General features: G+C 45.6%; 1 protein-coding gene across 1 annotated transcript; it reads left to right on the top strand.

Annotated features, from left to right (window-relative positions):
• Positions 1–3405: 3405 nt before the first annotated feature.
• Positions 3406–5140, top strand: LOC127314767 (BTB/POZ and MATH domain-containing protein 2). The gene is made up of 2 exons (XM_051345291.2): positions 3406–3556; positions 3668–5140. Exon 2 carries the CDS (start codon positions 3673–3675, stop codon positions 4759–4761), a length of 1089 nt encoding a protein of 362 aa, XP_051201251.1. The 5' UTR covers positions 3406–3556; positions 3668–3672; the 3' UTR covers positions 4762–5140.
• Positions 5141–14959: the final 9819 nt, after the last annotated feature.

Raw genomic sequence — 14959 nt, 5'->3', positions numbered from 1 at the left:
ACAATATATCAGTTGGAATGCATAATAATTCCAAATAATCAAATTCAATTTTAAGAACATAGTTCGATCAAAAAGCATGATCAACCATTGAAGAAGTTCATGGTACCAAAAAAAATATGGAGTTGACCTCACTCAAAGCCACCATTGCCATCAGCGCCGCACACGATGTCACTACCCCCAAGCCAGGTGAACTTCCTCGTCTTATCATGCCGCTGGCAGCCCACAATACAATAAACAAGCGACACCGGGGAGGTGCAGTATGTCGGATGCCGCGACGAAAATGTGACATATTTTGGAATTAAAAAAATGTGCACTATACACTATACCCAGTTCCACACTTTGGTTATTTTGTGTATCCTAGAATTTAAAGCTTTTCACATTCAAAATTTGGATTTTTTAAAAGAAATTTAGATCTTAGGGAAATTGTTTTGGAACTGTTAAAATAAGAAGCTAAGTGGAGCTTTGCCTCTGTTTGGAGCTTTCAATAAATGGTCTTTGTTCAAGTTTCATTAAAAGACATGAAATTCACAAAGACCTTCTTGGTAACATTGAGTATATTACTATTCTTATATGACTTTGGGTATATATTTTTTTCTGAACACATGCCTTTGAGTATATTATTAATGGGCATATAATTTTTCTTACTGAATTTTATAAAAGTGGGACATGCATTATACATGCAAGATACTACCTAAATTTAAAATTATGTTTTTCCTTGGTCTCAAATCTTATGGTACAACTTAGGTATGATACACCGTAACTGCAACATAATGAAATGATCCATATGGGGCATTGCCATGCAAACTCCATGTGGCCTAAAATGTTTCTTATCTAATTGGCAACATTCATACTTCCATCTTATTGCTTTTCTTAGCAAACGATCAAACTTTATTGATAAATGAGCAGACTAAGCAAACTATAACACATACGAACAAAGATCTCTAATGAAACTAAATGTTGCATCAAAGGCCTATGATCACTGAACATGTTGTGGCAGATCCTTGTAAAGGAAGCCACAGAACACTAATTTATCTTGTACCTTCATAGAAGAAATCCAAGAAAAATAAAGAAACATAAGAACCACTAACCAAACTAAACTTGACGCAACATTGTTGCCACCACCACCAAGATAAGATGAAGCGCCTGAAGATAAACAATCATATCTAAAACCTACAATCTGCTAGACTAGCATACCGCAGGCTAACCAGTACTCATTTGGTTTGATGCACTTATTTATCAAAATGTGCGGCAAGCCAGCAACCAACCATATATACACATATAAGTGTGTGTATCATACATTGCCCACAAACTTGCCATGAGTAGGGAGGATAGAGAATTATTTGCAGCTTTTGCAACAAATGAAGGAAGGCTTGACTAGCTATAGATGGCACATGATGACATGAACAAGTACAGAAATGTGATGTTGTCCTATCAATAAGATTTTAATAGAATGATTTGTACTTAATTCTTTTGATCTTGGAGATACCCTCGGGTTACTAGTGACTATAAGCCAAGACTTTTTCCAGATCCGTGCCTCTTTGCTAGGAATAGCTTTAGCCCTGCCTTCAATAGATAAACATAGTACAACTATGGAGGACTAAAGAAGATAAAATGTTCTACATTGCTGCGAGCACCAACAAGTAGAGCTTGGGACAAATGACAACATATGAACGGCGGCAGTTAACACAAAGAGACCTTGGAACAATAGCAACATGATGCACATTGGGTAGTGAGATGGACTGGATAGGTAGGCCACATCAGTGACAACATGCAAGTGCATGCACGGACAAACATATGTCGAGTTCCAAGTGGTACATTGGCACCTACACATACGAAAGGGCAAATAAGCAGCGAGTGAGGGATCCGGATGGAAACGAAGTTTGCGCAGAGCAAATGGCTCGCGGTGGTATTTTGTAGAGAATTATAGAACCTTGGTGACACCTTTAGCCATAATGTGAGTGCTAAACATGTTTGCTGCTCAGCATTCGATCAATTTGAAATACTGGATTCATCGTGGTTAGATGGTTGAGATGTTCTTTCTCGGTAAAGGGAATATATTAATATCGATATATATCAATTACATCCATCCTCTGCAACAACGCAGTACCCTAATGGTAGTACGGATGCACACAACTAAAAAAGAAAAAGAAAACTAACAAAAAAAAGTCCCGCTATGGTACTCTAGTCCTAGCAACAACAGTACAACCACCACAAAGATAACACCTGAAATCCAGTCTCTCCACAAGCGACGCCTTCAAGAAGGGAACAGTGCACAAGCGTCGTCGTTGCCCGATCAAAAGATCTTAGGTTTTCACCTTGGAGATAGTCCCTGCTCTTAAAACAATGCTTTCAGCAAGACCATTGTCAAGCACAACCAATTAAGGTCAGACCTTGGATTTTCACCTTGAAAGGTAAAACTCTGAAATTCACCTGTGTTGCTGCCCCCACTTGCATACTGATTTTACGAGACCCATAATACCAAGAAATTCTCTCAACAACATCGTGACACACGATCCTCCGCTGCTAGTCCTCCAATCCGTCCTTCAAGAACTTCTCCGTCTCTGATACACCATGGACTAGAATGTTATCTGCTGGCAACACAGAACAGAGCTTCACGTCGCTCCCTCCAGAACCAAATGGTCGGAATAAAAGCATGTGTGCACACGACCGAATACCTCTCAAACTAGCAAACTCCAGGAACGAGCACTGTTACATTTGCGAGCGGAGCCTTCCGGTACTCAACATCCAGCCAAATCCAGACGGACATGCATAAGGTAGATCTTCGTCTTGGCGTGAGAGAGATCCTAGGACCACCACCGTTATTCATGCCGCGCGAGCAGCCCCCACGCCACCCGCCGGAAACTTGCGGCCGCCGCACCAAATCCTACCAGCAGCCCAGAGGGAGGCCGACAGGGGGAAGGAGACATCAGTGCAGGGTTGAGATGTTCTATCTCCCCATTAATTTCTTTCGTATCATGGGTAATAGTTGTTTGCGTTTTCTCTATTATATTAAAGCATAGCCAATGAATTTCAAACTAACTTGGAGCAACATTTTGGTTTCTTCTTCAGTTAAGAAAACATTTTGATTTTTCCTCTTTAAAAAAGACAATACATGTCTCACAAAAAGCTTTATATTTAACACTAAATTTTTTCACACAGCCCAAACGAACAAGTCGATTTTTAATGAAAAGACTTTGTACGCACATACATGTGAAGATGTATACATGATTTTTTTCGTTTAATTTTTTTAAACATTTCAATATATATGTATGTATATTAAAGATGCATTTTAAAATGAAGGGAGGATACGCTCCAAGATCCAAAACATCACAAATAAATTTCAAACAACATTTTGTTTTTTTCTCAGTTAAAAAAACATTTTAATTTATCCTCTTTGCACCAACAGGCCACCGATGCATTTAAGCCTTCCCCAAGACCTAGAAAGGAAGTTCAGAAGCGTCGTCGCCTTGGTGGCTCAGGTGCTCAGACTGCTTCTCCCCATTTGGCCGCCGCCCCCGCTGACCTTCACCTTCTCCCTCTCTGCCAACTTTCCAAGGTTCTCCACTCCCCCTCTCGCTCCTTCTCCAACTCATCTTCTCCTCGACAAAGCTGTCCACTTCCCCTCCCCCCGTATGCTCAGATCCGCATTGTCTGCTCTTGGTTGCAGGGCTGATGGAAGTCGAATCCATGTCCGCGTCGAGGTGTACCACGGAGAGGGCGAAGGGAACGCACGTCTTCGAGATCGTCGGGTACAGCCTCATCAAGGGCTTGGGCGTCGGCGAGTACGTCCGGTCGGCAACCTTCACTGTTGGCGGCTACGACTGGGCTATCTGCTTCTGCCCTGACGGAGTCGATCAGTATGCTGATTGCGTTTGCGTGTCGGTCTCTCTCGACTCCAGGGGCGGAAGAATGGGGGCGACGGCGCGGGCATCTTGTGATCTAAGATTGGTTAACCAAGATACTGGGTTGCCAAAAAGTATTCTTTCTTCAGCAGCACCGGCAATGTTCAACTACGGATACAATTGCCGTTTTTTCCCAGAACAAGGAGCGGCCATTGTTAGAAGCTTGCTGGAGCAGAAAGAATCGGGGTACATTAAGGATGATAGCCTGATGATTGAATGTGTACTCACAGTCATCAAGCAATCGGAGGTGGTAAAAACCAAAGGAAACTCTGAAATCAAGGTGACGCCTTCAAAATTATCACAACATTTGGGCAAGTTGTTGTTGGCAGAGAAGGGATCCGATGTTACTTTCAGCGTTGGGGGAGAGACTTTTGCCGCGCACAAGATTATACTTGCTGCACGATCACCTGTCTTTGAGGCAGAGCTCTATGGAGAGATGAAGGAGAGAAATGAGCAATGCATTGTGGTTGAAGACATGCAGCCTGCTGCTTTCAAGGCTTTGCTGCATTTCATATACACAGATTCATTTCCTGGCGTGGATGATACTGGTGATGATGATTACACCGAGACAATCCGCCATTTACTTGTGGCTGCAGATAGATATGCCATTGACAGGCTCAAGTTGATATGCCAAAGCATCCTCGGGAAAAACCTTGCCATGGAGACACTGGCAACTACATTGGCTTTAGCTGATCAGCATAACTGTGACAGGCTTAAGGACGCGTGCATTGAGTTTATTTCGTCGAAGGATGAGATGGATGCTTTGATGGCAACCCAAGGTTACACGAATCTCAAAAGAACTTGCCCTTCCGTCTTGTTAGACGTGTTAGAGAAGGCAAGTAAGTTGCGCAAAACATAGGCAAGCAGCTCATCCAAATCCAAGCCTGTTGACAAGATAATGTAGTCCTGAAGTTATATTACTAGCTGGCAAGTTAGTTTCCTAGGGCAAACTTATGTTTGCTTGAGTCTGTGGGTGGTCACTATGGGTTATTACTTTGTGTGCACCTTTTGTCAAACTACTGAATAGGGGCCGGCACTTCTAAACCAGGAACCGAACACCGAACCGAATTGACGGGTATGTGTGGTTGATTCAGCTTGGTTTTCTTTTCTTCACTCTTTGGTGGTGTTCGAGCCTTAATTCAGACATCACCGTGTTGAACTGATATGGCCTCATCTATTGTAATGCATGAATATTAGATAACAGTGGACTGTCTTTTGTAGACACTTGCTACCACAAATGACCACTCTTATTTATGATCTGCCACAGAATTATTGGGGGGGGAACATATACATCTGTTTGCTAAACTTTTACCATTTGAGATTCCTTTTCTAGATAACTTCTTCATACAGATACAACAAATTGATGAATGAATTGAACTAAAAAGCAACTTACCTATTGTTAAGTATTATACTGAGATGAATTTTCAAGCACTAATAGCTAAACTTGGCTATATCTACCGTAGCAAGGTATGTTTGTTTGTTGTATTTGTACATGCTTTATTATCAATTACAAAGAGTAAGTCGATATAGCAGCTAAGTACTTTTCTTGCTTTACACCACATAGCAACACATATGAACTTTTTATTCTGTTGGAATTTATAAAGGTTGTATAAGCCTGAACAATAATTTTTTACATTAATATTGAGTTCAGAGCTACACATGGGTAAGATAATGCTGCTTCCGTTTTCACATTTACTTTGGTGAGCAAACTTTCATCCTTCAGTAGTGTTGAGTTCTCAAACTGAAAGCCCAGTCATATTTAGCATAACTGGCCTTACAAAATTAAGTGTCTTGAGTATTTTGATTGCACTTATAATTCAATGATCTATTGTTTTGTCGTTGGTTTTACCCGAATAAAGTGAAATCTAAACACTTCACAACATATGGATTGCCATTTTTTCCGCTTTGCACCAGTATTTGCAAGACTTCAAAATTATCAATTGCTTTAGATGTAGGCTTGTTTTACTGCTGTATTTTCTAATAATCTACGTAATTAAGGGATTACACATTGCTTCATTATCATTTGCAAAGAGTCGGTCAGATTAGCATGTAAGTATATTATTCGTGCTTTACAACACCGCCTAGAATTTTTTTTCTGTTGGAATCTAATACAAAGGTCGTATAAGCCTGAACACAAATTTTGAGGAATCTTGAGTTCAAATCTAAACAGGGTAAGATAATGCTGCTTACCTTATCATATCCTTTGCCGAGGAACGTTTTGCTCTCCAAAAATGTGAAGTTGTAAACTCAAAGTCCAATCACGTTTAGCATCACTGGCTTTACAAAGCCAAGTTTCTTGGGTCTTTTAATGCAATTATAATTCAACGATCCAGTAATGTTGCTTCTAACCTGAATAAAGTGAAATCTCAACACTCTACGCCATATGGATTGTCACATTTTCCGCTTTGCACTACATTTTGCAGGGCTCGTCATTTTGCACCAGTCTCGGCACAATAATATTGCACTCTGCACCATGGCCTTTGTGAAAGAAGTCTGCTATCGTCGATGCATGTCTATTATGGAACGGATTATATACCCATAGATTTCGGTTAAGAATAAGAAAACCATCAATGAACATGTGATAAGTTGTACTTCATTTGGCTCCTTTGTTGTCGAGGTGGCAGATCGCAAGTACATAGGTGGTCATAAGACCATGCACTATGTATGAGAAAAGTGATTCCTAACCTTCTCTCTCCTGCTCTTGAACCGGTTCAATACATAGCAAAGCATCGGATCCTAAAGTCTGACACAAGATGCGGTTCAAGAAGTTGGTTCGCTTCTTCCATGCAATTGTAGGACCTAGCTGTAAAATTGTGAGGGAAAAGAAAGATGCATGCATGTAGGAGAGGTCCCACCACCGGTTCCATACATAGCAGCTCAACTTGATCGGTTCCTAATTCTGACACAATATTCTTTGAACCGAACACACATTGTACATGGCCTAAGGTGGACAAAGCAGTGGAAGGAGGCTCTGATAATTATAGGCCACTGACATGCAATTTTTGTGTTTCTGACAAGCAATTGCTCGTGGCACGAGCAATAAATAGGATTAGCAATTTTTATCTACTGTTATCAAACGGTATGGGTTTCGCACCACAACCCGTCCTCCAAACGGCACCACTGTGTGCTAAAGAGTAGAGAACGAGAAGAAGGTTTTGGGCAAGACGAGTTCTATTTTATTGCCTCAGAGGGTACGTGTACAGAGAGTACCGTTGTGGCTAACAGGAAAACTAACTCCTAGAACTATGCTATACACGAGCACATCATGGGATAATGGCGATAGTCGATAGACTAGGACTAGTCGCGTGTCCCGGACCTCCACGACTATTAGGTCCTTACCACTAGCGAGGTACCACTCGCGTGCCAGGGCCCGCGACTGATAGTCCAATTTGACACGCGATGGTAGCCTTTTCCCTACTGGTGGTTCCATGGCGCAGATTCGAGCTCCACCACAAGGATCCATGGAGCTGCAGGTTTCCATGGAGGATGAAGGAGGAAAGGGAGAGTTGTGGCCTTGTGGGTGCTCCGCTGGAGTGCATTCGTGGGAGAGAGAATGAAAAGGAAGCGCATGCACATTAGTTGACAGTAAAACTGAACCACTTAGGAGCCCTCATAGTGATTTAACATTTGTGGCCGTCCGATTTTGTTATTGGACGTCTTAGATCGTCGGTTCGGCCTAACTAGCGTTCCAGAGACACTTTTACCGTTCACTAGTTGAATGCCCGTGCGTTGCTACGGGATCTTAAAACTTTATTTGCCATCATATTTTATCAATAACATTTTCGAACATACATAAAGATCATGGAGTTCAAGGTACTCCCATCCTTGATTCATCAGCGCTCTATCGAGCTTCACCTTAATAGTGTCAGCTTGCTCGTTGGATAAAGTGTAGCGGCAGCGGTGGAGGTACAGGTCTTCATGTTGATCATTCACAAGAGAGAACTGATTCCCAGGGGGGAACTGATATTGCAGATGTTCATAATACACTTACATGTAGTAGAAACATTGTTGTGTGTAATTTTTCATGAGAATGGATAGAGAAACTACAAAGAAGTCCAATATATGACATAGGAAAATGCCAATGAATATTGTTCCCGAGAACCTTTTCAAGTTATACACAGCTTGCAATTTCGACCAAAGAATCATACTCAACTTGCTTCATATTTCCTACATCGTTGTTTATGACTCAATCACCAAGAACGAATATACAACAACAAAAAAAGTTCACCCCTGGACTAAGAATCATTTTCTCTGCTATACGTCTTTGCTACTGGATTCGATTCAGTTCAGCGATATTGGATTCCTGAATGAACAACCCGCAGCAAACCAATAGTTTCTGCTCGATTTGTAGGTGGTGGCGGCGGGTGTGTGCAGATGCAGGTGGCAGCGGCCATGACGAACCTGATCGGCTGAAGCAGCAGCTGCCGGATGACCTCCGGGGCTCTCTCAAGATCTTCAACCCCTCCTCATCCTCCGTTGACCCACCTTCCGCTCTGATCCGCGTTCCGCCCGGCGTCCGCCACCTCCCCGCTCGTCAAGGATGAAGCGGGCGACATACAGGATGTCGGCAAGGCAACGCAACAGGCTACGAGAACCGTGGCCTTGAGCACTCCGCGTATCGCGGGCCGGAGTTCGGGGATGGAGAGTCCGTGTAAGATAATGTGCAATGGTTGATAAGACTGTCTTATCTTAATTCTGATACGTAATTTAGATATAACAATAAAACATGATGTACAATGGGTTATTTTTAGTCTTATCTTTAATAACGAGACATCTTAAATTTATGGTGAGAGATATTGTGCTAAGAGATCATCTCTTAGCTAAGAGAAGGCAAAGTCTTTTTTTAGATTTCTCTTTCCTCCACCTCAGCGTTTATCCTACGTGGCACTGCTAAGATATCATCATTGTACATGCCCTAAGAGGCTGGCGCACACCTCCTTGCTGATAGCGCAGGATGCGGGGCTAGTGGGGCGGCGAGGAGGCCGCGACAGAGCAGGACGTAGGGGGCGGCTGGAGCGGGTGGCAACCGGCGCCGTCATCGATGCTGCAGGGGAGTGTTGACTGCCAAAACCCACCGGCGGGCAGCGACTTGTCAACACTGTAGAGCCGGGAAGAGCCTAGAGCTGCGGCTGGCTGAGACCCCTCCGAGCGACGGCCCGCAATGCTCTTCTGGTCACACGCGGCGATGCGAAGTGCAAGGGCGTGCCACCTGACCTATACAGTCGGAAGGTGATGGGGATGCCTCGCTTAGTTTCCTGCATGGCATACACGTAAACATTAAATACGAGCCTCGATCGGCTCTCAGGTTATCCTGTGAATCGGCTCAAAGAGCCGATCCACCCATGATTCGTACGGGGTGCACGAATATATGGTGATCCTGCTTGATCAAGATAAAGCTAATTAGATCTACGACGATTTAGGGTTTTCACCGCATAATCGGATCATCCTACTCCAGGTTGGGCCTCGCGGCCACGCACGGTGATCGTAAGCCGATCCTAAACAAGGCCTAAAAACCAACATGAAGTTGATCCTCGGAACATCCTGTTTAGGACTTGCGAACGCCACCCTACGTGCATTGGATCCTCCACCCCTTTGTAAGGCCTAACTATTGCAGATATTAAACTAATCCTTGCAGAACAAGGAGCAATCGTAACGGATCAGATCTACTAAATAAAGATCAAGCGGGGTGCCGCCCCCACACCTGAGATAGGTGTGAGGGCGGCTAGACATGCAAGGGTTGCACTACGTAAGCATGTTATACGAAGAACTATGCTAACCCTAACACATCTATGATAACTACGTTGCTCGCCATCAAAGACGCTTCAGTACGAGCAACGCATGAACAACGTGGGGCTTGTGCTGCCTAGATCGCAAGATGCGATCTAGGCAGCATGTCGCTTACCTGATAGAAACCCTCGAGACGAAGGAGTTGGCGATGCGCCGAGATTGGTTTGTTTTGGGTTGAACGTGAGTTGTTGTTTATTCCATAAACCCTAGATACATATTTATAGTCCAGCGGACTTTCTAATTCGGACGTGCACCTAACCGTGCACGAGTAAAACTCTAACTTTTAATCTAAAGATACGATCTAATATATTACAGATACATGGGCAATTCAGCCCAACTTCGTATAAGGCCGATCTTCGTATTCTCTCCATATATAACCTTCAAGCTTATCTTGATCGTGGCCCACTTCCAACTGGGTCAAATTCTGGTGATAACACATGCCCCCCTGGTTTTGGAAATGATATTTCCAAAATCATTACGCTTTTCTTTCGTCGGGTCATGTCGTGGCAGAGCAGAACCACTGCAGCATTTTCGTCATGATGCCCTGTCTTCTCGACTGTTCCGATTTGACCGTTGTCTATGGGCATTGCCTCCTCGAAAACTGCTGTGGCATTGAATTTCTTCACCGTAGCCCCCTTTTATTTAACCGCTCTGAGCAGTTCGCCACTTCACCATCCTGCTCTGTTCGGCCATCGGCACCAAAAACCCCAATCTCCCACAGCCATGTCTTCCTCTTCTTCCTCTTCCTCATCGGTCTTCCACGACTCCTCCTCCGAGCTTTCCTACGGGTCCTCCTCCTCCCGCGAGACGCCGCCGGATATCCGCGCCCCAGAAGCATGGGACCTGGAAGACCACGCCTCCTCTGTCTGGTCCGAAGACGACCAGTCCACGACCGAGCGGGGACGAAGATCTTCGGTTCCTTGCCGTCGGGGAACCGGAGTCGGAGAGCGAGGACGATCGGTTCCCTGGGACGGCTGCCCCACCTCTCGAAGAAGAGGAAGAGGAAGACGACGATGACGACGACGACTCCCTCGAGGGCTACCCGCCGGCGAAGCGCCTCCGCATGTGGTGGGACGACGACGGCGGCGACGACGAAGACGAAGATGAAGCTCCCGTAGAAGGCTATGGGAGCAGCGACGAAGAACCCATCGACGGCGGTGCCGATGAGAGTTCCGAGGATGACGACGAAGGAAGCGATGGCCGTAGATTAGGATCTACTAGTGTAGGCCTAGCAGTAGTAGATTGGTCAATAGACCCTTCTTTGTTCTTCCTTCTGAGAAATCGGCTCTTTCTTTGTAAGAAATCCCCTTATCAATGAAGAAAATCCCTTAATTAATTTCGCTCCCTTGCCGATTGTCGAATGGAGTTGTCGTACGAGGAGCCGATAGCGTAACATCGGCTCATATTGCTTCGAGGTCAAGCTGTTGTATAAACAGGCCTAAGTCGCGCCCAAACCATTAGACTGAATCCCTCAGCAATCATTAGGAGATCTCACGTCGTGGTCAGGAAGCTGTTGTATAAACCATTATTTCGCTAAAGTCGATATCAGCGTATCGGCTTTGTTTTCTGAAGTCGATGCCCGTGCATCGGCTGTACTTGCATACTGTTAATCTCCATACGTTTTCTCAAGTCGATGTACGTGCATCGGCTATGATTTTTTTTTGCCGATTCTGAAATCGGCCCCCATATCTTCTTGTCCATCATCCCACATGCTTGGGAAATATTTCTTGAGGTGTTGACCATTTACAGCCACCGGGAACTTTTCGCCGCTCAACTCCTCCGGCATGTATGCATTACCCTTCAAGGCCTGGACAACTTTGTACGGACCGTGCCAATTAGGAGACCATTTGCCATATGCCTTATCCCTGGTTCCCAATGGCAACACAGCTTCCCACACAAGATCACCAACTTGGAACTCCTTTGGCCTAACCTTTTTGTTGTAAGCACGAGCCACCCTGGCTTTGTTCTCCTTAATCTTCTCCAACGACCAAAGCACGAGTTCTGTTGCGTCCTCAATAGTGTCGCTCATCAAAGCTGCATATTCTTCACTGTCGATCATTCTCGAAACGTGACACGTCTTGATCCAGCCGTAATTTCCCAAGGTAATACGGCTTCCTGTCCATAGACAAGCTGGTACGGCGAAGTCTTTATGGCTCCATGGCACGACATACGGTAGGCCCATAATGCTTCTGATAACTTCTCATGCCAATCCCGAGGGTTCTCGTCGATTTTTCTCGTGATCAACTTGATCAGACTACGATTGGACGCCTCAGCCTGCCCGTTAGCTTGAGCATAGTACGGGGATGATCGGATCAGTTTAATCCCTAAGTCATCACAGAACTTCCTGAATTCTTTAGAAATAAAGACCGAACCTCCATCGGTCGTGATGGTTTGGGGAATCCCAAACCTATGAATGACGTGTTCTTTCACAAACTTGATCACATCTTCTGATTTCACCTTTTTCATAGGGACGGCTTCCACCCACTTAGTAAAGTAATCTGCGATAACTAAAATCCATTCATGTTTTTTACCTGACGCCGGATGGATTTTGCCGATCATATCCATGCCCCACCCCCGAAACGGCCAAGGCTTGATGATGGGGTTCATCGCTGATGCTGGCACCATCTGAATCTTTCCAAACATCTGACACGCTTGGCACCCCTTGTAATAATTGAAGCAATCTTCAAGCATAGTGGGCCAATAAAACCACGATCGCTGATCAACCACTTCATCTTATGAGCCGATCGATGCGTTCCACAGGCGCCTTCATGCACCTCATGTAAGAGCCGATTAGATTCAGTCGGTCCTAGGCACTTGAGTAGCAACCCTTCCAATGTCCTGTAAAACATGTCGTCTCCTATAAGGACATACTTCATGGCTATGTATCTTACCCGTTTAGGTGCCCCCCGAGCCGAATCTTTCAGATAATCGAAGATCTCGGCTCTCCAATCATCCTGTTCCAGGAATTGTATCTGAACTTCCGATCCGTCAGCTATATCTATGTAGCCTGACGCCATTTGCGCGAGATTATTGGCGTCGGTATTCTGGGATCTTGGGATCCAATTAAAGTTGATGTACCGAAACTGTGTCATCAACTCACGGCATTCCACCCAATATGGGAAAAGTGATTCACTTTCACAATTATATTCATCCGTGAGCTGGTTAATCACCAACTTTGAGTCTCCAAAGAGCTCCATGACTTCCGCTCCAGCTTCTAATAGCAATTCCATTCCCTTGCGTATTGCCTCATATTCTGCTACGTTGTTGGTGCAAGGGGTGGATAATCTGATGGAGAAGGAGTATTACGCCCCGAGGCGACACAAGCGAGAATTCCGATGCCACAACCACCGTCACAAACCGATCCATCGAAGAACATAGCCCATGCACGTATAGATAGTGCTGCTATATTGGTACCGATCCGTTCAGCGATGAGATCGGCCAACGCTTGGCCCTTGATCGCCTTCGCCGGCTGGTACCGGAGATCAAATTCTGACAACGCCAACATCCACTTACCGAGTCGGCCTTTCAAAACAGGGGCCGACAACATGTGCTTGACAACATCTGATTTACAGATGACGATGATCTCTGCCGTCAGAAGGATGTGATGAAGCTTAGTGCAGGTAAAGAACAGGCAGAGTCAAAGTTTCTCGACCTCAGGATATCTTGTCTCCGCGTCCAGCATCCTTCTGCTGAGGTAGAAAACGACTCTCTCAACGCCATTGTAGAGTTGCACCACCACCGAAGCAATGGACGTGTCAGCTACTGACAGGTAGATGTAGAATGGCCTGTCTTGCTGGGGCGGAACTAGTACAGGCGGCGTCGTCAGATATCGCTTAATTTCATCAAACGCTGTCATTCGCCCCCGGTGAAACTCGTTGTCAGATTTAGTCTTCACCAACGCCATGAACGGCTCGATTCGCCCTGACAGATTAGAGATGAACCGCCGGACGAAATTGATCTTGCCGATGAGGCGTTGGAGCTCCTTTTTCGTGGTTGGCGGCTGCATGGTACGCACAGCCTCCTGACTTTTCAGGCCGATCTCAATTCCCCGTTCATGAACCAGAAAACCTAGGAATTGACCAGCCGTCACGCCAAAGGCACACTTCTTCGGATTCATTCTCAGCCCGAATTTCCGAGTTCGGTCTAGGACGCGCCGTAGGTCGTCCAAGTGCCCCTCCATGGAGACCGATTTGACCACCACGTCGTCGATATAAATCTCCACCAACTTGCCGATCAGATCATGAAATATATAATTCATGGCTCGTTGGTACGTTGCACCCGCATTCTTCACCCAAAGGTCATGACCACGTACTCGAACAAGCCTATCGCCCTTGGTACCCTGAATGCGGTCTTGTGTATATCTTCGGAGCCATGAAAATCTGATTATAACCGGCGTTGCCATCCATGAAGCTCAACACCTTGTGGCCAGCAGCGGCGTTTATCAATGTTTACGCCACGGGCATTGGGTATTCGTCCTTTGGGGTGGCTCTGTTAAGATCTCGGAAATCGATGGCCACGCGCCATCGGCCGTCCTTCTTCTCCACCGGAACGATATCGGAGATCCACTCAGCATACCCGCATGGCACGATGAATCCGGCGGCCAACATTTTCTCGATCTCCTTCTTGACTTCTTCCAGGATTTCGGCCCTCATCTGACGTGCTCGTTGTTGAAACGGCCGAAACCCATTCATAAGGGGGATCCGATGCTCAAAGATGCTCTGTCCAACCCAGGCATCTCCGTGTAATCCCATGCAAAGCAATCCGGGTATTCCTTCAACAGGGCTATCATCCGTCCCCTGAGCTGTGGATCTAACTTCTTGCTGATAAAAGTGGGTCGAGGCTTATCCCCAGGACCGATGTCGACTTCCTCTAGCTCATCAGCTGATGTAAACCCGTACCCTAGCTTCCCGTCACCTGTGAGGTCGACGCCACATACCGGGAGAGCAGGTGATGCGGATACTACGGGCCGATTACTAGCATCGGCTTCTACCTTGATCATTACCAAGATGTTTTGGCGGTGTCGGGGCCGATCGCAGGGAGCAGCCTCTTCCTTATCTTTGCCACGAGAGCAGTTGCCCTCGCCTTTATCTCCATCAAGGGGGTGTCCCAGTTCTATCATGTTGATGTTGAACGAGTGTCCTGGTTGGCACCTCCCAGGGTAAGTACCGTTGATCCTGTCAACGGTACGCGACGGTGAAAGAGGCACTCCTGGTGCCGCCGATGTGCACGACAACGGCAGACGGGGCTGGAGTGGCGCTTTTCCTCGGTAG

This window comes from Lolium perenne, chromosome 7 (genome assembly GCF_019359855.2).
Source record: "Lolium perenne isolate Kyuss_39 chromosome 7, Kyuss_2.0, whole genome shotgun sequence".
Lineage (NCBI taxonomy): Eukaryota > Viridiplantae > Streptophyta > Magnoliopsida > Poales > Poaceae > Lolium > Lolium perenne.
Note: the sequence above shows the minus strand (reverse complement) of the source record. Positions and strands in the feature narration are given on the sequence as shown.